Genomic DNA, 19,925 nt, shown 5'->3' on the forward strand with positions numbered 1-19,925 from the left:
AATTAATACAGAAATCAAAAATACGAGGCTCTAAGTCAAATGTTCACCTGTCACCGACTGGCCGATTGGTTTGGATCTGATTAGCTACACAATCATCAGTGTAGACGGCGAAGTGATAATAAGTCAACATTCGAAAAAAATGACAGCGCCGAAATTCGATGAGATCTCCCTTGGTGGCCGTTATTTCGTCAGGCGAATAACAAAGTTTCATATTTAACTATTGGAAAAACAAAGTTTAGAACACGAATAATATGAAATAATTGCCAGAACAGTCAAATGAATTGCGTAAGCCTCCGTCACTTGTTGACGTAAAATCAGAAATTGTGGGTTATTGATACCTGTTGGAGTAGTACAGAGGAAGGAGAGATGAATGAAAAGACACGGAAGCGTATTCGTATGACTTCCACTCGTTAACGGGGTCTGTAAGGGGTCGTCAAACGGATTTCACGCGACTATTAGGGCGACCTCCGAAGTCGTCGTGCATTTTTACCAAAGTGAAATGAGCTCTTCATTTTCATCTCTCCTCTCCCACATGAAGGGTTCAAATTCTTTCACTATTAATCAAGCACTCGTCAGAGCGTCAAATAAAACACTAGGCGTCGACGGTACCGAAGCGGAAAGGCCACTTCGCTTTGGTTTTCACTCCTACCAAGTGTTACTGGATCCCGGCACGATCAAGCAACACTCCCCGGTCGAGAGTTCTCAATATAAAACGACACGAAACAAAGCCACTCACCAGCAGTAAGTTTTGACATTTTTCTAAAATGGACGTTTGTTCGCTACTTGGATGTGAGGGTAAGCCTAATAATAAAGCAAAGTTATTCTTTATACCTTGTGCTGCCGACAATCCGACCAACAGCTGTCGCGAAATACCCGAAGTGATCCTATTTCAATCTTTACTCAACGAAAATGCTGATTCAGCCATTAAAGAAACAAATGGGACGTGTAAATTGGTGCAAATGCCGAGAGGAATCGACCACGAATCCAAGATCAGTCAAGTGGAAACTCACCGTCAACAGAAAATTTCAATTTCTAATTCAACTTTTGGCATTTTTTTGGTCTTCAAAACAGTTGGCGAAATGGGCCATTTCTGGTGGTCACTAGAAACATACCAGAATCACGTCGTCATGCAACGATCCCGCGACAAAGATGAAGTCAAGAATAAATTGAAAGGGGAAACGCGCCAAGGAACTGAACTCATTGCCGAAAAATTGGAAGGCAAAGGTTGTATGAGACAACTGTTAGCATTATTGTGGATTCACATGACCATTGATTTAAAACACCAACTTTACTTGTCACGTTGCGAGTCAGTCATCCCGTTGGTCATTCAAAAAATCACGAAAATCAGTTACGAATACGAGACAGATTTCACCTATTCTGCTCTGTCCGCTGAAGAGAGAAACCCAGATTTGTCAGACATTATCAATTTCTTTTTAAATGTTTCCAATTGGCATCCGCTTGTCGTTGCAACTTATTTGGGAGACGTCGAATTACTCGACAGAGTCCAGCAAGACGGGCAGTACAACATCAACGACATTTACAGCAGTTTCACTCTGCTCAACCTGGCCATTCTCTTTGCTAAAACTGAAATGGCTCAACATCTTGTGGGGCAACTGAAAGCTGATCCCACTAGACGCGACGAAAAAGGAAGGAACGCACTTCACATGGCGGCCAAGTTCAACAGAGAAAGGAAAATAATAGAATTATTATTAAACAAAATTCCCATTGACCAATGCGACGCAACAGGAACGACCGCCCTCCACCACGCAATCATGACATCCAACACCGAAATCGTTCAGTGTTTGTTGGATAACGGCGCAGATCCCAAAAAACAGGACCAGATTGGCCGTTGGCCACTTCATGTGGCAGCATTCTACGCAACGGACACGAAGATCATCGATGTTTTAGTGCAGAAGAAGGAAACACTTCAGAAAGAGGAAAGAGTTGATGTTAACGATTGCGACAAATTTGGCGTTACCGCCCTTCATAATGCCGCTATGGCATCAAATAGCAAAATGGCTCGTCATCTATTGGCAAAGGGCGCAAATATAAACTGCCGTGACAAAAACGGTCTTACTCCACTTCACGTGGCTGTAACATTTGCAAAGGACATGGAGCTGATCGATTTGTTTCTAAACAACGAAAAGGTTGATCTACACTGCTGTGATAAGCTTGGACAAAACGTTATCGCCTACGCACAGAAAAACACTTACGGATTACGAGAAAAAATTATTGATTGCTTGAAAGAAATCGACGGCGGTGTAATCGAAGAATATAATCTACTGAAACTGGCCAAGTCTGAAATGCACATCCCCATCTGGAAAAGTCTCATTAACAATTTAAATGGTTACTTTAGTAATAATACTTTCACTTTTCAGACTTCCCATCCGTCGGAGCTATTCTACGTCCCTTATGCTGACCTCAAACCAGGAAAAGGCAGCGAAATATCTGAATCTGTGTTGATTTGGTACATTGCCGACAAAGCAAGTAGGAAACATCGCAACTTTGCTGATTCCGAAATGCCTGGAAGCATAAAACTTTTAAGCGACATCGATCACGATTCCCAAATAACAGAAATCCAAATTTATAATGGAAGAAAAAGCAATTCAGTGAAGCATTTGACAAGAGCTTTTTCTTTCGTTTTTAAAACGACTAGCAAAAAGGACGGAGAACACTGGTGGTCCTTGGAGAGGAACGTGAATTACGTTGTCCTGCAACGATCTCGTGACACAGACGCAGTCAAAAACAAGTGCGGAGGCAAAAATCGAAAAGAAGTTGAACCCGATGTTAAAATCTTGATAGAAAACGGGTCGATTAAGAACATTTTCCATCAAAACCCTATGTTGGATTTAAAACATTTCCTTACAAACATGTATAAATGGCATCCGCTATTCCTTGCAATTTATTTCGGAAATGCCAGGTTATTTGAGCGAACCAAGGAAATGGCAAAATTAGACAAGGAATTCACTCTGTTAAACTCGGAGAGAACCTTTTCTAATCGAAAGGAAATAGTTTTTCAAGAAAAACAAAAGGCCGACCCTACAACTCGCGATGTATCAGAAAGGAATGCACTTCAAACAGCCGCCATACACGCATATAACGCGGAGGTATTAGATTTACTTCTAAAACACGAAAACGTGAAAATGGACGGATTTGAAAGATCTGCACTTCATTTCGCCGCTATTTCACCAAATGTCGATGTCGCAAAACATTTGATCAACACGGGAGAAAAACCCAACTCGTTGGACAGCAATGGCCTCACTCCACTTCATTTGGCAGCATATCATTCAGACGACACGGAGATGATCGATTTACTTTTGGAAGCTCAAAAACAAAGTCAAGGCGACGAAAGAATTGACAATTTGAATAAACACGACGGAATAACTGCTCTACATAGTGCCGCCATCGCATCCAATGAGATCACAGCAAAACATTTGATCGAAAAGGGAGCAGACCCCAACCGAAAAGACAAATTTGGTCGCACGCCACTTCATCTGGCAGCGTTCTTTGCTAAAAATACCAAAATCATCGATGTCTTCCTAAACAACAAGCAAGTCGACGTCAATTCCTTGGATTATTCTGGACAAAATGCGCTCAATTACGCCCAACGTAACCAGTATGGACAAACTCAGAAAATATTAAGTCGTATGAAGGGCAGCATGAACAGAGGCAACAATACTACTGCACTTAACCTTGCCATTCAATATTCCACAGAAATGGTAAAATTTCTTTTCATTTCTGTGTTGCCATACTCTCTTGTTTTTTAAATGGTGAGACAGTAGAGTAGAGACCGTAGACAATTTTTTCTCTTCCATATTAAACGTAATTTTAACTGGCTTTCATCTTATAAACTTTCTGCCTTAAAAATCTAAAAAATCAATTCCCTTCGTTTTAAATGTCCCGAGACAAGTTGAATAAAAAGTAGCGCAAATTCCTGATAATAGTGGAAGCAAATCAAATCCTAACCAAAATGCTCGTACCTCACTTCAAGTGGCAGTTTCAACACGCAAAAACGGTGCAGATAATTGAAAACAATTCAGAGTAATGATCGTGCAATAATAAAGGAAATAACGCCATCGACTACGCAAGAAAAACGGCTTTAAAAAAATTAACCATCGTGCGCCTCGTAGTTGAATAGAAAATCATCGAAAATTGAAATCCATATCCATATCTACTCCTTCCTTTCAACAATCTTTGGCTTCACCTCTTCAAGTGTCGGAACGCGAACGAACATCAACCGCAGATGGACGCAGATGTTTAAGTGATTCGAGTGCATCAAAAAAGAATCTGCCGCAAATTGCGATCAAAAAGATCAAAAGAAACATCGAAATCAATTTACAGTTAATCCTGTCGCTGAAGAAGTTTTAGTTTTTCACCATACCTGTGGGTCGGTGGATCTCTTGTCGACTGTCCGTCCTCATATCAGCGAAGAGTTGGCCAAACTTAAACACCCATGTGCTCAATCCGAGCCAGCTGGATGGGTTGACGATAGACTCCATTCCCCATGAAGAAATCTATTAAGAAGTAAACGAGAAGCGAATGTCAATTATATCGAACTTTTGGCAAACTTGGACTGTCACTTTTAGATTTCCAAATTTACGACAAAGAAGATTCATCGGGCCAAGGTGTGCTCATGAACAGAATAACACGACTGTTGCAGGCGCGATTGCAGGGTTTCCTTTGTAAATATTATCTTGTTGACTTAAACAAGGCTTATTCAATTAAATCATCTTCATCTGTACAGGTCAAACGAATCTTATTGAAACAGGAAAGGTAATTCGGCAAAAAGAATGGACTGATTCGCATATCAGCTTGTTTCATCCAAGTACTTGTGTCAATTGGTCAATTTTCCATGTGAATGCTGGCCTAACCTTCGAGGAACAACTGAAACAACTAAGGGACAGGTACGTGAGTAAAAGAGAAATCCAACAATCTACCTCACTAGATTTCACTTACTCAATTTCATTTTGCCAGTAATCTTTACCGAGGACATCAAGATCATCGAAGCACGATGTTAAACAGCAAGCAACTCGACGTCAACTCGTTGGACAATTGTGGACAAAATGCGCATTATTACGTCAAATCTAACCAGCATCATGGACTAACCAAGGGAAATAGTAAAACGATTGAAGGATCCACTTTAGACTATTTGACCTTTTAATGATTCTATCCTTATTCTATTCCTATCTTTAAAGAAAAGAGATTGGAGAATCTTAAAACTTACAGTAATTAGTTGCTATCATCACGTTCAATACGTTGATTCATAGAAAACACATTGGCTAGCGAGGTAAACTACCGCAGACTAATACAGCAGTATGTATTGTTAACTTTGTTCCTACCTGGTGCACCACGAGTCATCTGAACGCCATCACACCGGCAAAAGAGTTAAGGTAATTTTGTTTTCTCCGTTCAGCTCTCGGCAAGACGTAGCTTCACCAATAAAACCTGTTGATTAGAGAAATAACCGTTACATTCGAATACTAGGAAATGTTGACTAGTTCATTTACTTAGTCAGGAGGTTACAAATCAAAGACTTTTCAACCAATTTCTTGACACGAGCAAGAAACAAAAAAAACACTGCTCAATTCATAACACAAGAAGAAAATGAAGTTATAGTTTACCGAGTGCCATCCGTTCCTTCAGACAGCTAATGCCGGGCATATCGTTAAACGCTATGGATGCAATTGCCAGGCGCAGCAATCACGTCCAATAAACGAAATGGTGAGAACAGGAAAAGACGATCAATTCATCTGTAAAGTCAAGAAAATGTGATAATTAAACATTGAACTACCCATTTAAACGAAAATATTCTTTTAAAAAATCCTAATCCTAATTTTAAAAAAAGAAAACAAAATTCAAATATTTGTTAAATGAGAAAGTCTGGCGAGTATTAGAAAGAGGCTGGTACGTTTCACATTTGATTGAAATAAATAGGAAAAGGCAGGTGTGAGCCAGACACGTCAAAACAGATTTAGACCCCGAACTTTACTACTATAACACGTGATGTAATCAGACAGGAAGAACTCTGTGGCCCCACACCATTCATCCAAAAAAGGCAGCGAAAAAATAAAATCGCATTTCGGTTAGGATTGTTCTTCCAATGGGTTAGAATTAAGACAGCTGGCGATACTGCTGTTTTGCGTCACTTGGGCAAGTGACACTGCATTTACAGTGAAGGCTGCTCACATCAGTCAAACTATACGTGCGTCATCACACCGCCCAGTCTACTTTCCGTCCTGGATTGTTCGACCTTGTTAAGCCCATAAAATACGAAGACACGAATTCAAATGTTCGGCGGGTATTTAAAGAGAGAACCCCCGCCGTTAACATGTCACAGTACATCTTCATTTTTTGTTACGTTCAGATCAACTAGTTGTTAAAATATGAACATAAAGTTGTCTCTACCATCATTGGTAAATTGGCCCAATTGTTTTGAATTTCGCCTTTCAAATAATTAACAGATTATTCAAAAGGTGTTGTTGGTTTCCTGTTGCATAGCTTTTGTGACGGCTGCGCCATCCAAATCAAGATATGCATCAGAATACGAATTTGCAACATCTACTCTAAAGCGACTGCACAATTTCGATCCATTGCCACCGATCAAGCACAATTCGGCTACGCGCTATTATTTCAACAAAAACGACGGTATGCAAATGATTAACTTAATTCCATTACGACTTGTACAAATGTTAAAATTAATTTCTAGCTGATGCCCAAGTCAATAAATACAACGCCGACAAGCAGAGGATGTGTATCCTCCGTGACAACAAGTACAGTCGGGTTGGCTGCAACTTTCTATATGTCGTTTTCACACATCCACCAGTGTACCGCATATTGGCCGAATCGATTGCCCTCTACAGAATCATACTAGACAATTTGGTTTGAAACGATTAGAAAAGTAGGATTCTAAGTTAAAGCCAAGTTTTTTAAAATAAAGTCCAACTTGTTAAAATGTTTAACAATAAACTGCGAATAACATAACAAAGTAGACTTGAATTTATCCCGGTATGTCACACGAATACCCCGGGCACAAATTTGCATTAGGCCCTACTGTCTAAAGTTCATTACCTCATCTGACAGAAATTTCCGCTCACTTACGTAATACGGCCCTGTAGACGACCTACGCTGTTTCGAATGCGACGCCAGTAACCTTTCTATTCTTCCCTTGGAGTTTTGTTTTTCTAGGCTAATGTGTAAGGTCAAATACTCAAAGTGTTTCGTTGGCTGTTCTTTCATTTTCTTTCTACATCCCCTTTAAAATGAACCACTACACTGCCACTACATGGGTCATTTGCTACACCAGCTGTCAACGTATAAACCGTTGCAACTTAACACAACAAATCACAGTAAAGAGTATCATTTTATAGTAGCCATTTCACCGCAGCTAACATAAAGAATCTATCAGAAAAGAATGTAAAAATCAACACTGACTTGTTTGTTGATGGCCTTTCAATGTCCCAACCCGCTGACTTTCTTACAATCGACAAATGGGAGGGTACAGTCGGATGGATTCCGTCGGATTTGACAAATGACTCCAGGTTCGCTTTCCACGAAGAATCGTCTCGAAAAATCCAAAAGCTGCAAAATGATTGAAACAATAAAAGATTTTAGTTTAAACGTTGACAACAAAATGCACATATTGAAATGAAATCGGAAATAAAAACGACACCATGCCAATTTGTTACTTGGAACGAAATATGATATGATATGCATGATCTCAACTGAACTCAAACGCCTATGAATGTAGAAACCTAATGCGCTTAGTCGTAGATGCTTCCATCAGTAAATACCACGGCAGTAAATACCTCAAAAGCTGGATTCAGATGCACAGCCGTGAAATTTCAAGGTAAAACAAGCACAACGTAAATAGCAAAACTGGTGTTGAATAGTGCAAATCAATTCAAATAGCTTCATCGCTGCATTTCAAAAACACTATTACATCACCTCAAATTAAAATTAAAATCTTTCTTCTTCATTTTCATTGAAGATCACGACAAATCGATGGCACTGGGATAGGTTCTCATCCTATTTCTATCACCACACTGCATATATGCATATGGAAAATTCCAACTTAAAAACAAATAAATGGGTGCGGACGTGATTTCTTGGATGTAAGCAGGAACATACTCGTTCAAACACGCAATTTCCGACTGGAAAATATGAGCTGATTTCACTTTCAGATGACAGGTGTTGACGAAAGTTCACCTTTTCACCTGACAAACATCATTCACAATGGACATCAGTAGAACAATACAGAATTAAAAAACGGTCATGAAGCTAAATGAATTCGAGGTCGCACCACGCCCAGATAATTACGTCAGTCGATGGAAGTGGGGGGGGGGGGGGGCATCTAACACACCTACATGCTTATGTCACTCTTCCTTCTAGCTTACATCGCAAAAAGGATTTCACACAAACGGAAGCACTACAAAATAGGTAAAAACTTCAAACTAAACGAATTAGCATCGACGTGGATGAGATTCGAACTCATGCGTGCAGAGCACAACAGATTAGCAGTCTGTCGCCTTAACCACTCGGCCACCACGTCTACAAATCACCCCATGGCTTAAAGCTGATTGAAACTTAACTTTCCACTCGTCGATACTAATGACTAACTAAAATGAAGAAGAAATGTAGCTGCCATAGTTCAAATTACAATACTAAAAGGAGGGAGGGGCTCAAATAATAAACACGTTTCCCACACACTTTTGATCACGCAATTCACGTAATGTTCCAATACACAGCTGTCCTTCATCCGCAATATTCTAATTGTTATAAACCGAACATAATAAGCGTCGCATTCGGGGGAGAAAAAATAACAAAATAAACGAAAACTTACTGTCATGCTATGTAAGTCGCGAGACTAAAGAAATTAAAGTTGGCATTTGGAATTAACGTTAATGAAAATGTTAAACTTTGAATGCCAACATAACAAACACAAAAGAAAGTATTAAAATTTCAGTTATGTCACGAGCACCTTTCACCACAACCTGACCAGAGACAGCATGGCGCCTAACTGAAGAATAAAGACTTAAAGAGAAAAAAAAACGGGTAAGCGGAAGCGGCCATCTTGGATTATTTTCTCCCCCTACCCCCAATTTTTAAGGTTACCCTTCCTTTGGCAGAATAACCCGCGATTTTTGAAATAAACTTGTGAGATGCGTTTTTCTTTGTTTTAACACAAGGGACATAAACATTTAACGACTTATTTCTTGGCATATTATAATAAAAGAAAAAGACATCTTGCTTACATGATTCTAGTCAGTAATTTATTTAAAAACCTTCTGATTGTTTCAAAAAGGATCTTTGACACCATCACACCGCCACCACCACATTCATACATCCATTTTAAAAACAACTCGTCAGAAAAATAAAAAAATTAAATTAACATCCGTCACCACCATGAGTATGAATTCAGTGGGAAAATAATTAAAATAAAGATCGACATTGCCCAGTTGCTTCGTTAAATCGAGTCGAAGGTCCGCAACTGGCCGCCCGACTGTCATCAACACACGAACCCGAGGCCGTCAAGAAAGTGCCAGCTGGGCAAGTGACTAATGGAGGCACCGGAGGAAGAGACCCACCAGAACCGGAATCAGACCTGAATCCGTGAAAAATTTAAATTAATAAGCCAGAATAATCCTAATTAACTTTAAGAAGATGTAAGTGACTTACACTAACGGATTGGCGCATTTGAAATTATTGCCTGGTCGAGTTCCAGATCAACACGGTTGAAGGAGTGAATCAGGTAAAGAACTGGGCAATTGAAGAATTCCAGCATTGTCTTGCCTCTCGACTGGTTCCATTAACTTGTTTCTTTGCATTAAACTGAGGGTGATTAAATATTCAATCCACTCAATTCTCTCACTGATGTAATCCTGTGAAAACAATTGCCTGAATTCTGCAGCTTCGACCAGTTCGTTTTGTTGAGATGCTGAAGATTCGGGAGAGAAGGGATCGACTACGCACTGCAATTGCCGTTTGAATATGTCGTAACCTAACAGTTGAGTGGATAGACAAGGTCCGCGAGAACCCAAAGCGAAACAAGTTCCTTTTTCATCCGGAACTAATTGCTGGAATCGTCCGTCATCTCCTCCATTAATCGACAGACATTCGAGGGGTTCGCAACTCAGTCGACCATTCTCAGTTATAACAAAAACTTGGTGATTTGGGCAGGGACCTAATACTCAATTGAATAATGTATTTAAGGCAAAATGGATTAATATAAAATTAGAAATTATAATTACCTCGAGAGAATAATGAAACGCAATCGTCTTTGGTGCTGTCAGGAAACGGATATTGTCCGATTGGACAATCGCAAATCGGATCTCCATAGGCCGTGTAATAAAGGCGGCGACCTCCTTGACATTCAAATGGATCGTTGACGTCATGACAGAGACCAGTCCGGCCAACGAAAACTCTTTCTTCCTCACAGAGACGCAGAGTGCATCCACCCTGAAATCAAGTGACAAAAAATTCATTTCAACTTTAAACAAATATTAGAAATCCAAAACTGACCTGTAATGAAATGGGGTCGACTGTAACCCACTGAGTTTGATTACAAGGTCCTCTGCTGAAAATAGGATGGCTACTTCCGTCAGGAAATCGAATGGAACTGTCACCACTTCCCGTCATCTGGAAAACTTAATCCGACAACTGGAATCGGTAAATTATTTGCGGGTGTCTGATTGGAAATTATGTTCGATTGTTGATTTTGATTGTCATTGTTGTTTTGTTGGTCGTTATTGGCGACGACCACGGCTACCACGGCAATTCTGGTCGATAGAACTCCGCCCACTCCAGCGGCGACTGCTGCAACTCTTGCGGCCTCGGCAATAACTGACGATGTGACGCTACAATCAATTTCCAGTTTGTCGCAATCTTTGTTATCGACTTCTAAAAATGAATGCGTTGCTACGACGACGGGTGGATAAGCCCCAAGGTATAAACAAGCCCCAAAAGCTGAAGTTCGAGTGCAGTAACTTCCACCGCACGGCTGTTCAGACGAAAAGCAGGTAGTTGAACATTCGATTGGACCTCCAGGGATGATGTCACAAGAACACGATCCAGCCCTACCCTTTCGCCCGGCGGAAAACTTGAAAAGGCTATAAGGTATCTTCAATTTACTCTCTTCGGTTATCGAGCTCTCAACACTTGGCAGATGATCTGTTTCCTTTCGATTAAGTTTAAATTTAACGTCTTTGATTCTCAAAAATTGCATTTCTGCCCGTCTTAAAGAATCAAAGAGGTATTGGGGAGTTTTATACTCTTCGTACGTTATTACGTCACTTTGGCCGTGATGTATTGCTTTCATTAGAGCTATGCCAACCGCTCCAGCTGCTAAACCCAACGTCAGAGCGACATTGACAACAAATATGCCAGACGACTTGATCGCTTTAGATAAGGAGGAGGCCGCGCTGCATTGACTTTCGAGTATTTCGCAGTCGGTTTCGTCAATCTGGAAATATTTTTTTGAAAAAGTTGCTTCTAACGGCCCCGTATCTCCCGCTTGGTAATATCTGCCGGTAATCAGGGAATAAACAGCCATGAACGTGGTTGTCCGGTAGCAGGTTCGCGAGCCGGAACACAAAGTTTCGCTGTTTCTACAAGTTGTGCTACAAGCTCGTCCTATCGTCCCCGCTGATGGACTTGGGTCATCACAAGTACAACCTGTCACACTTGTTACCTCTTGCCGACCACCAAATAAACTGAAGAGATTATTTTTGTGAAACCTTTTCAAATTCTTTTCTTCGACGATTGAACTTTCTAAAAATGGTTCGATTTCATCAAACAAAGATTTTGATTTCAGCAGGGAATCAAAATACTTTAATTTCTTTACTGTGCGACTGGTATAATTAAAATGCAAACGCTCATCTTCCTTATTCGCTGTTCCATTACTTTTATTACTTGCGGTTATGAAAAGTTTAGCGGCTGCTCCCATTCCAGACGATAAAGCCGCAGCGGCCAGTCCAGCAGCAGCGCCAATTTTGGCCACAGCCCCGATGGCGGACGATGCGATGCAATCGGCAGTTAATTTCTCGCAATCTTTGTTATTAACGGACAGAAATGTTTGCGTTGTTAGTTCGCTATTGCTTCCGGTTGGATACAGGAAAGCGTTGAAAACGGATGTCTGGGTGCAAAAATGACCGCCGCAAATTCGTTTGGATGACAGGCAAGTGGTTGTACATTCCTGCTGGAATAATAATGGAATGCTGACACTACAACTGCATGTTCCAATCGCAGGTTGCGCTGGTCTTCTAAATGAAAAACCAAACAAATTACGGGGCATCGCATCAAATTGCTCATCGATTGGAACCATCGAACTTTTCAAATTTTCGAAATAACTTTTGGATTTTCGACCGGAATATTTTTGCTCTTCAAAATATTCGTCATATTCTTTATATTCTTCTTCAGACTGCTCTTCATCTGGTTTAGTTTTCATGTCTTTTGCAATACCAACCGATAAAGCGATGGCAGCCCCTGTCCCTAATGCGCCGATTACTTTCGCTTGCGTCGATGCGGATGAAAAGATGCACTGACTTTCGAGCAACTCACACTCTTTGTCAAAGAATTGCAAAAATTGAGTGGAAGTCACACGCGATATGGGAAATATTTGCCCGCCGATAAATTGATCCACTGACAGTAGGGAATAAAGAGCCGAAAAAGTCGTTGTTCGGGTACAAGTCTGGCCATAACACAACGTCTCTGACGTTAAACAAGTTGTGATACAGCCTCGTCCAACTGTACCCAATAAGGGGTTTGGATCAGCGCAAGTGCACCCGAAAATCTCTTGTTGGTCGCTAGTAAATAATGCCGACAACAGATTTGGTGGTAAGTTTTTTGAATGTCCATCACCGACTGATCCTGACAGAACGATGGAACTTGCCAACTGCGGCAATAATTCAACCGAAGTCACTTGAACATCATAATCCTCGTTTGTCTTCCGCTTTAAAATGTTTCTACCATAGAGAATTGGTTTCAAAAATCGTAGAGGTTGCTTTATGGGGAGATTACCAGTGATCCCGTCAAGATTTGGCATTAAAAACAATAAAAAGGAAAATATCACAATTCTCGAAATGCCAAAGCAATCCATTAATTACGAGAGATTCAGCGTTTTTTTATTCTATTTAAGTTAAGCCCGGCCTCCGATGAAGCGCAAAAGTTTCGTGCTGGTGCCAATGAGACAACTACTACACTATCTACACAGGGAGCCTTTTATAGAAGAGGAATTGACCGCCGCGTTTCGCAAAGTAAAGAGCCTGCCGTCTGACATCCGCGCCATTTTTAAGTGGCCATTTGGCGTGACTTTATTGCGAGACAACGGCCGCGTTACAGCCACTAATCACATCTCACACGCACCGCTGCTGGCATATTAATCAAGTCGAAATTTATGTTAGTACAGGTAGTTCGGTCCTACCCCAACAACAAAATCCCATCTGCCGTATTATAGGTACATATGCAGTAGCCTAACATTTTGCTGGGCATCTCGGTCAAAATCAAATCTTGATGAGTAACAATTTAAATGAAAACAAAAAAAAAAAAAAGAAGAGGGGAAAATAATCAAATAATTTGTCGCAGACACACACAAATCCAAGATTTCAACTCAATATTTTTCAACCCACTTACAATTACCGCAACGAAATTTAGAAATTGGATTTAGTGATGTTAGAGACAAGGGAACTAGTTCACTCGAAAACAAACTATAACGCGAACAGAAATTTCCGATCGAAGGGAGGTTCAAACGATTTGGTTGAAAAGTTAAGAAATAATGATCAAAGTCATTCGAGTGGTGAAATATGGTACTACACGTGAAAGAATAAGCAATAATAACTGAGTATGAATGGCTTTCAGGTTCACTTCAAACGCCAGTTAACTGTCTTCTCCGCAACTAGGATATAGTTGTCTAAAGAACTTCTGCTATTGCGCTGTTTTCTCAAATAAATCTGCCTATAGCTATAGTGTAACGAAGGATTTAAATTACTGCGCGGTTTTTGAGTACTTATCCCGTGTGGTTTTACAGTTATTTTGTGTAAATGGGAAGTCAAAAAATTTGATCGGTAATAACAAAATCGGTAAAAAGAATCAGGAAAATCCCGCAACATATGAATTCAATAAAAATCAGGGCTTCACAAGCGACCTCTTACTTCAAGGAAATTATCTTAAGTAAGTTTTTAAGCAAAAGGAAGCACATGCTCACCGACCTGAGAGTAAGAGTGTTGAAATGACTAAAACTATCATTATCCAATTAGGCCGATGAGGAATTTAGGACACTGCCAAGCGTAATCGAATCGTTAGCGAGGTCCAGCATTGGGTGTAGTAACAATACTTGAATCTGTTTAACCACAAACTAGATTAATTCATTCACAAGATAATAAGGAAATCATTAAAAAAAAACCCCAAAAAAACCTTATTAGTTTATACAGTCTTACCAGAAAGAAACCAGCACACTACATGATAGCAGCTACCAGATGTTTGAGTCGACGGAAGTCATTTGGGATCAGAGCTGGACATAGGTTGTGATACAAGATTTTGGTCGGCTTCTCTTCTTCACTGGAAAACAAGAACAGTGGACAACGATCGCGTTATAGCAGCAACACATTTCCATCTCGACATTACGTCTAGAGATGATGGCTTTGTTTACAGTCTGCCGTGATTGCAGGATATTTTTATCCTAGGACCGGAGGGGTTTAACAGAAAATCCCCGATAGAACTACTTTTCGTCACTTCTATTATGCCTAATTTACTTATGAATTTGTGGGGGTTTAAAAAATTTCTTCCTTTGAACTCCAAGTGTTAAATTAAATCAACCGGAAGAATGCGAAACATAAATCACGAATCAAGGAAGAAATAACGATTATAGAAAAAGTGTCTGACATTCTAAATTATTATCTAACACTTTCGCTTTTCGCACCTGCACCGTCGGGGTCAGCAGTTTTGTTATACATCCGTCATCAATGGAAGTGTCATTAACGAGAAATGAATGAAATCACGATTCGTGATTGGTTCACTTACCTTACTGTTGCCACCTCTGCTTATCCGGTCATCCGGATGTAGAAAAAACGAATTCTGTGCTGTTTCAATCCGGTATGGATCCCGAAGATGAATTCACCATTGCGTTGAGAATTGAGACAACCTAAAATGATTGACCCATCTAGAAATCAATTGTAAACACAGTTTAGGAATTTGAAAATTATACTTTGTTGCTCGACCAACTTTTGTCGAAATCCACTTGTGAATTTTATGAAATATGTTTACTGAAATTGGATTTCAACTTGTTTAAAGCAATTAATGAACTATTTCCAGTTGAAAAAAACTGACAATGATTACATCTAGTGCCGAAGGAGTGAAAACAAAACAAACCATGACAAAAAAATGTCTTGACTACTTAAGTCACAAAATTTTCTTACTTTCCTGATTCGGTAGTGCCAAGAAAACATTGAATACCTGTAAAAGTACAAATACTTCGCGATGTGACATTTTTTACCTTTTTACAGTCTAAGAAGAACGAAAGCGAGAAAACACGTGGAAAACTACTGCATAGAATTCTCTTCATTACAAGTGATTCTTCAGTTTCTTTTGCTGCGAAACCCAGCACGTCGACCACCAACTTTGTAGGATTAAAGAATTTTAAAACAGGAATAATTAAAGTCATTAAACCAAAACAATAAGCTCTGGTGAAATTTACACACGTTCGTATGAGACGAAACCTTAAAAACACTGACAGCCTTTTCTCCCCTAAATTACACACAACTGAAATCTACACTCATAGATGTCGCTAAATAATGTTTCCCAAATGTTATCAATAGGTGGCGAAAATTGTTTTGATTTCAAGTGATTGTTGTCTCTCTGGCCTCTGGGTAATATGGCTGGGCTCGTTCAATATGTCATTATCCGGGGTGATTTGAAATCGGTACACATATATGTCAATAATTAATTCAGTTTGTTTAAATTAAAGCTTTGTTTCTGTTTCAAATCAAGGTACTTCAATGGCCACTCGGGGCTTTAATGGCTCAAGCTTGCCACGCTTCTACAGCTGTCACTCACCTTTTTTACCATGATCCAAATACTCAGGCGTATTTGGCCGACTTGGATAACATGCATAAAGTTGTCTTAGAGGTAGGTTTTCAGATAAGATTTATCAAATGTATTTTGTTTCATTGTTGGCTTTTCTCCCAAGATTGCTGATGAACCAGCCATTAGAGCACTAGCAGAAAAGCTCGTTGAAAAGAAAGTCGATCACAAGTTATGGACTGAGCAACCAGAAAACATACCAACTTGCCTTGTTACCAAACCATATCCTAAAGCAGAAGTCCAGTCTCTTTTTAGACATTTAAAGTTATGTAAAGGGTAATAAAAATACAAACATGCACACTTCAACAGAAATAAATCTCACTCGATTTACTATTTCAAGAAAGAAAAGAAATGAAATGTAGGTAAATTTTCATAGTATGTATTGAGGGCTGTTTTTTTTTACATTCAAGTAAAGAGGCTTGACACAGAAATGGCATAACAAGTTTTTCAGATCAGATTTTCTTTTAGAAAATTACTTGTGAGCAACGAATAGACCCCAAGCTTGGTCACCTTCACTGCAGCGCTTAATCTTGTCTTGCCATCCGGATAGGATATCGTTGTAATCTTCTGCCGAAAATTCCTTGATGAAATCCTCTTTTTGCTCGGAGAAAAATTTCGTTTCCTTGTGCAGAATATCGACGAAGTAATCAGTGACATCTTTGGCTTCAACGCTAGCGAATCCGACTTTGGTAAAGATGGTGCCGTAGTCGGGAACGGTCAACAAATGATAACCGCGCTGGGCGACGTAGCGCAAAAAGTGTTCAGAGTGCTCTTGATCTCCACGACAATAGTCGGAAATCAAAACTTTGCCTCCAGGTTTCAGCCATTTCTGAAAATGATAGTTCAAAATTCAAAATCTGGTAGAAATGAACTACAAGTTAAATTCTGTTTGCATACGAAAAAGTTGGCAAAAAGCGTTTCTTTGTCGCCAATGTGCAACAGAGTGTCTCGGCTGTAGATGACGTCAAACGACTCGTCAGGGAAGATGGCTTTCGTGATATCCGTGATTTCAAAACAGACCTGAAAATATAAAAACAAAACATGGCATAAATGGGATTGTTGGGGCTTGAGGGTGATGAAAGTATCTGTTATTACCTTCTTTTTAACCTCTTCTTCTTGCTTGGCTTGGTTTTCAAGAGCAAGTGTGATCATGTTAGTGGAAAGATCGACACCTCTGACTTCAACTCCGTACTCTCTAGCCATGTGGAAAGCGGAACCGCCGATGCCGCATCCCACATCGAGGACTTTCTGACCTGGTGTTAAATCAAGTTTTTTGCAGAATTCCTGTGTGAAAATAATGTTTAGTAAATTATTTTGAGTGCAAACCCTTTGGCAATAACATTGCTGAAAATATTAAATTACGATAGTGGTCTCCTGTCCTCCAGTGCTGATGTAAGTGGGCCCAAAGATTTTCTCATACCGCAGAATGCTTTTTCTCGAGTATTGGTTCTCATCCAGGAAGGCCTGGAAGCTCTCGTATTCTTGAGCAGAGTAAGGCATTTTCTTCAGCAAGAAGCACAATTGGTTGGGATTACCTTTAGCCTAGAAATAAATCAAATTTATACCACTTGAAATCACAAAATATAAATGAATTGCAAAAAAGCACGCATAAATCTGGTAAAATGAAACACGGGACAATTTCATATGGATGTTTCATCAAATTAACAGATTCGTGACACCAATCAAAATTGCCTTGAACATATACTTGTTATCGCTTGTTATCGAGAGTATAAGAGACTGGCTTGTCGCAAAGTAGTAAGCCAACTAGATAGCCCATTTAAAATCAGACGTTTCCGGGTTTCATTTTTCTGTTTACATTTGTTAAATTCCTTCTGCTAGGATTCCGCCTGCGTTGTCGGTGCGATCAGATGGCGACATGAGCTGCGCACCAAACAAGTGTCAAATTTCAAGAAACAGGAACTTTTAAGAAATATTGCTGCGGGCAAATTTTGTTAAATTTGCCAAAAAGGACATATGGGAGAGTTTTTTAAACTTTCTAAAAAATTCATTTGCATAATTGAACGAAAAAGGAGAAAATGATCGTAATCGCAAACAATTTTCTTTAGAGAAACAAAAACGCAATCACATTTATTAATTTGCATTTTTACCTTGACGTAAGCGGAGACGGAATTGGCTCTGGACAGCTCAAAGACGCTTCGATGATGATCCTCGTCGCCGTCGTCCGACAAACAACTGCCTATTTCCTTTTGCAAGAGGCTAAAGTATTCGTTCGGCGAGCGGTAGAATGTCGGGTTGGAACCGAGCTTGATGTTGCCTGGCAACCGAAAAAAAAAGAAAAAAGAAAAAGACGAACCAATGAGACGAAGCCGTGATCGCACCACCACCACACATGTGTGACTGTCTGTCTGGTTGGATGTTAAAACCACTGACAAGGTCACTCGTTTGCTTCCTTATCTGTAAAAAATAAGACCCTTTGCCTTTACAAAAACGCATTTGCATTGACCATCTAAGTCAACAAGCCATTTAATAGGAGAGATGTCATAACGCTATAAAAGACTCGACGAGGTCATCCATCTAAATCGATTCTTAAATTATTAGATTATTAAATTCGGTACAAAGCCATACAAATGACTACTAAGTCGTTCCCAATGGAATAAATATTTCTATACGTGGTTGCCGAAACTGATATGCTGAATGGTTAAAATTTACCGGACGGATGGAAGCACGATTCGCGGATGAAAAGGTATCCGCCGTCTTTGAGCCAGGAGAGCATGTTGCGGGTGAGGACTTTGATTTCCTCGTCGCTCAGGTACATGAGAAGCCAATTGGAGAAGATGACGTCGAATTTCTTCTCGGCCGGGAACTGCAGCTCGGTGACATCGGCACGCAGAAAGTCCACGTGAGCGTGGTGGCCGTGGCGCTGGCGATTCTTCTCCACGTAATCGGCCATGAAATCGACCGTCGTCAGGTGTTTGGCGTTCTCCGCCAAATGTTCCGTGAACCTCCTGAATAATAAAACCACACATTTGTTTTTAAAATGTCACGAATGATTTGCAAATTTTGGTTTATTGAACGTACCCGATGCCCGAGCCGAGTTCCAGGATTGAACGTCCTTTGATGGGCGGCAAATAGGACAGGATTTCGTCCTTTTCCATGCGGTCCAGCTCGTTGGCATCCTGACTGAGCATCATGGATTCGATGCTGGGCTCATATTGCTCCCAATAGGACAACATGGCCTGTCGGACATCACCTGAAACAAATTAACGACAACGATTAACAACATTTTCAAACGAGACAACAGGAAACAGTTTGGACTTACTGTTGCTCATTTTGTTGATGGAGAGGATCCGGTCAGGCGAGGGGTCGATGTTATGAAACACTTTCAGTGTTTGTGGACGAGCCGTGGGTCGAGCGCTGGATCATATGCCCGTCCGAAATCTACACTACGCGCTTAGCGCAATTACAATCGCACACGCAAGCGCTCAACCGCCCCATGTTTTTCTCGAGATACGATCCGTTTGGCTTTCGATTTTCAATTGGGCTTGACGCCAACCATTTTTAAAACACCACAATCTATTTACTAATCTCAGACGGCCATCGGCAGACTTTTTTCCACTTCGGTTAAGTATTAACGATGTCAAACACTGGAAACTGCTGAAATCTCGGAAAATGATTTGGAGTGTCGGTCCGAGAGTCGACCAAAGTCCATGCATTCAAAGTCTGACATCTTTTCGCTTCCATTCATTTATTCCTTATCGTTTCAATTTTCAACTGCAAGCGACGACAAATGTACGTATAGGTCCCATTTCTTCTTTGTTGTAAAATCTGGGAAATTTAAAAAAAAAGAATTTCAAGAAATGAAAAGTTTAAAAAAATTTATTTTTAAAAAGAAA

At 40.1% G+C, this 19,925-nt stretch overlaps 5 protein-coding genes, 1 long non-coding RNA gene and 1 other non-coding gene across 12 annotated transcripts in view; 3 read left to right on the forward strand and 4 right to left on the reverse strand.

Annotated features, from left to right (window-relative positions):
- LOC124349671 (endocuticle structural glycoprotein SgAbd-3-like) overlaps window positions 1-19,925 on the forward strand; it is a 192,971-nt gene that overhangs the window by 20,649 nt on the left and 152,397 nt on the right. The gene's annotated exons all lie outside the window — the stretch shown is intronic.
- On the forward strand, window positions 724-5,138 carry LOC124344569 (poly [ADP-ribose] polymerase tankyrase-2-like). Of its 5 annotated transcripts, none has more exons than XM_046798174.1 (4): window positions 724-4,524; window positions 4,587-4,682; window positions 4,745-4,908; window positions 4,975-5,138. In XM_046798174.1, exon 1 carries the CDS (start codon window positions 765-767, stop codon window positions 3,765-3,767), a length of 3,003 nt encoding a protein of 1,000 aa, XP_046654130.1. In that variant the 5' UTR covers window positions 724-764; the 3' UTR covers window positions 3,768-4,524; window positions 4,587-4,682; window positions 4,745-4,908; window positions 4,975-5,138. The 5 variants fall into 5 exon arrangements, with proteins under 5 accessions (XP_046654130.1, XP_046654146.1, XP_046654114.1 ...); XM_046798190.1 differs by having other exon boundaries at window positions 4,587-4,625; XM_046798158.1 differs by having other exon boundaries at window positions 724-4,682.
- On the reverse strand, window positions 8,467-8,548 carry Trnas-gcu. The gene has a single exon. It is a non-coding gene; the product is annotated as a tRNA-Ser (tRNA).
- LOC124348928 lies at window positions 9,262-12,165 on the reverse strand. Its single transcript, XM_046799340.1, has 4 exons — window positions 10,519-12,165; window positions 10,248-10,455; window positions 9,676-10,180; window positions 9,262-9,601 (listed from the first exon to the last, which is right to left on the reverse strand). Exons 1-3 carry the CDS (start codon window positions 10,633-10,635, stop codon window positions 9,723-9,725), a joined length of 783 nt encoding a protein of 260 aa, XP_046655296.1. The 5' UTR covers window positions 10,636-12,165; the 3' UTR covers window positions 9,262-9,601; window positions 9,676-9,722.
- Window positions 12,218-15,722, reverse strand: LOC124350634. Its single transcript, XR_006921078.1, has 4 exons — window positions 15,485-15,722; window positions 15,013-15,151; window positions 14,430-14,550; window positions 12,218-14,332 (listed from the first exon to the last, which is right to left on the reverse strand). It is a non-coding gene; the product is annotated as an uncharacterized LOC124350634 (long non-coding RNA).
- LOC124349751 (putative peptidyl-tRNA hydrolase PTRHD1) lies at window positions 15,815-16,669 on the forward strand. Of its 2 annotated transcripts, none has more exons than XM_046800579.1 (3): window positions 15,815-15,910; window positions 15,979-16,116; window positions 16,178-16,669. In XM_046800579.1, the coding sequence occupies exons 1-3, from the start codon at window positions 15,863-15,865 to the stop codon at window positions 16,349-16,351; spliced, it is 360 nt and encodes a 119-aa protein (XP_046656535.1). In that variant the 5' UTR covers window positions 15,815-15,862; the 3' UTR covers window positions 16,352-16,669. The 2 variants fall into 2 exon arrangements, with proteins under 2 accessions (XP_046656535.1, XP_046656544.1); XM_046800588.1 differs by having other exon boundaries at window positions 15,815-15,896.
- Window positions 16,435-19,497, reverse strand: LOC124346936 (phosphoethanolamine N-methyltransferase-like). The gene is made up of 8 exons (XM_046798417.1): window positions 19,352-19,497; window positions 19,111-19,282; window positions 18,742-19,037; window positions 18,180-18,346; window positions 17,434-17,613; window positions 17,167-17,355; window positions 16,969-17,091; window positions 16,435-16,900 (listed from the first exon to the last, which is right to left on the reverse strand). Exons 1-8 carry the CDS (start codon window positions 19,359-19,361, stop codon window positions 16,544-16,546), a joined length of 1,494 nt encoding a protein of 497 aa, XP_046654373.1. The 5' UTR covers window positions 19,362-19,497; the 3' UTR covers window positions 16,435-16,543.

The sequence above is a fragment of the Daphnia pulicaria genome, chromosome 1, assembly GCF_021234035.1.
Source record: "Daphnia pulicaria isolate SC F1-1A chromosome 1, SC_F0-13Bv2, whole genome shotgun sequence".
In the NCBI taxonomy this organism is placed as follows: domain Eukaryota; kingdom Metazoa; phylum Arthropoda; class Branchiopoda; order Diplostraca; family Daphniidae; genus Daphnia; species Daphnia pulicaria.

Coding starts and splice junctions, on each gene's coding strand:
- LOC124344569 (XM_046798158.1), top strand. CDS start 765: ATGGACGTTTGTTCGCTACTTGGATGTGAGGGTAAGCCTAATAATAAA.
- LOC124348928 (XM_046799340.1), bottom strand. CDS start 10,635: ATGACGGGAAGTGGTGACAGTTCCATTCGATTTCCTGACGGAAGTAGC. Junction 10,456..10,518: donor TCGACCCCATTTCATTACAG/GTCAGTTTTGGA, acceptor ACTTGATTTCAG/GGTGGATGCACTCTGCGTCT. Junction 10,181..10,247: donor CGTTTCATTATTCTCTCGAG/GTAATTATAATT, acceptor ATTGAGTATTAG/GTCCCTGCCCAAATCACCAA.
- LOC124349751 (XM_046800579.1), top strand. CDS start 15,863: ATGGCTGGGCTCGTTCAATATGTCATTATCCGGGGTGATTTGAAATCG. Junction 15,911..15,978: donor TCCGGGGTGATTTGAAATCG/GTACACATATAT, acceptor TTTCAAATCAAG/GTACTTCAATGGCCACTCGG. Junction 16,117..16,177: donor TGCATAAAGTTGTCTTAGAG/GTAGGTTTTCAG, acceptor TTTTCTCCCAAG/ATTGCTGATGAACCAGCCAT.
- LOC124346936 (XM_046798417.1), bottom strand. Junction 18,347..18,741: donor ATCGTGCTTCCATCCGTCCG/GTAAATTTTAAC, acceptor TTCGGTTGCCAG/GCAACATCAAGCTCGGTTCC. Junction 17,614..18,179: donor CCGTCTCCGCTTACGTCAAG/GTAAAAATGCAA, acceptor ATTTATTTCTAG/GCTAAAGGTAATCCCAACCA.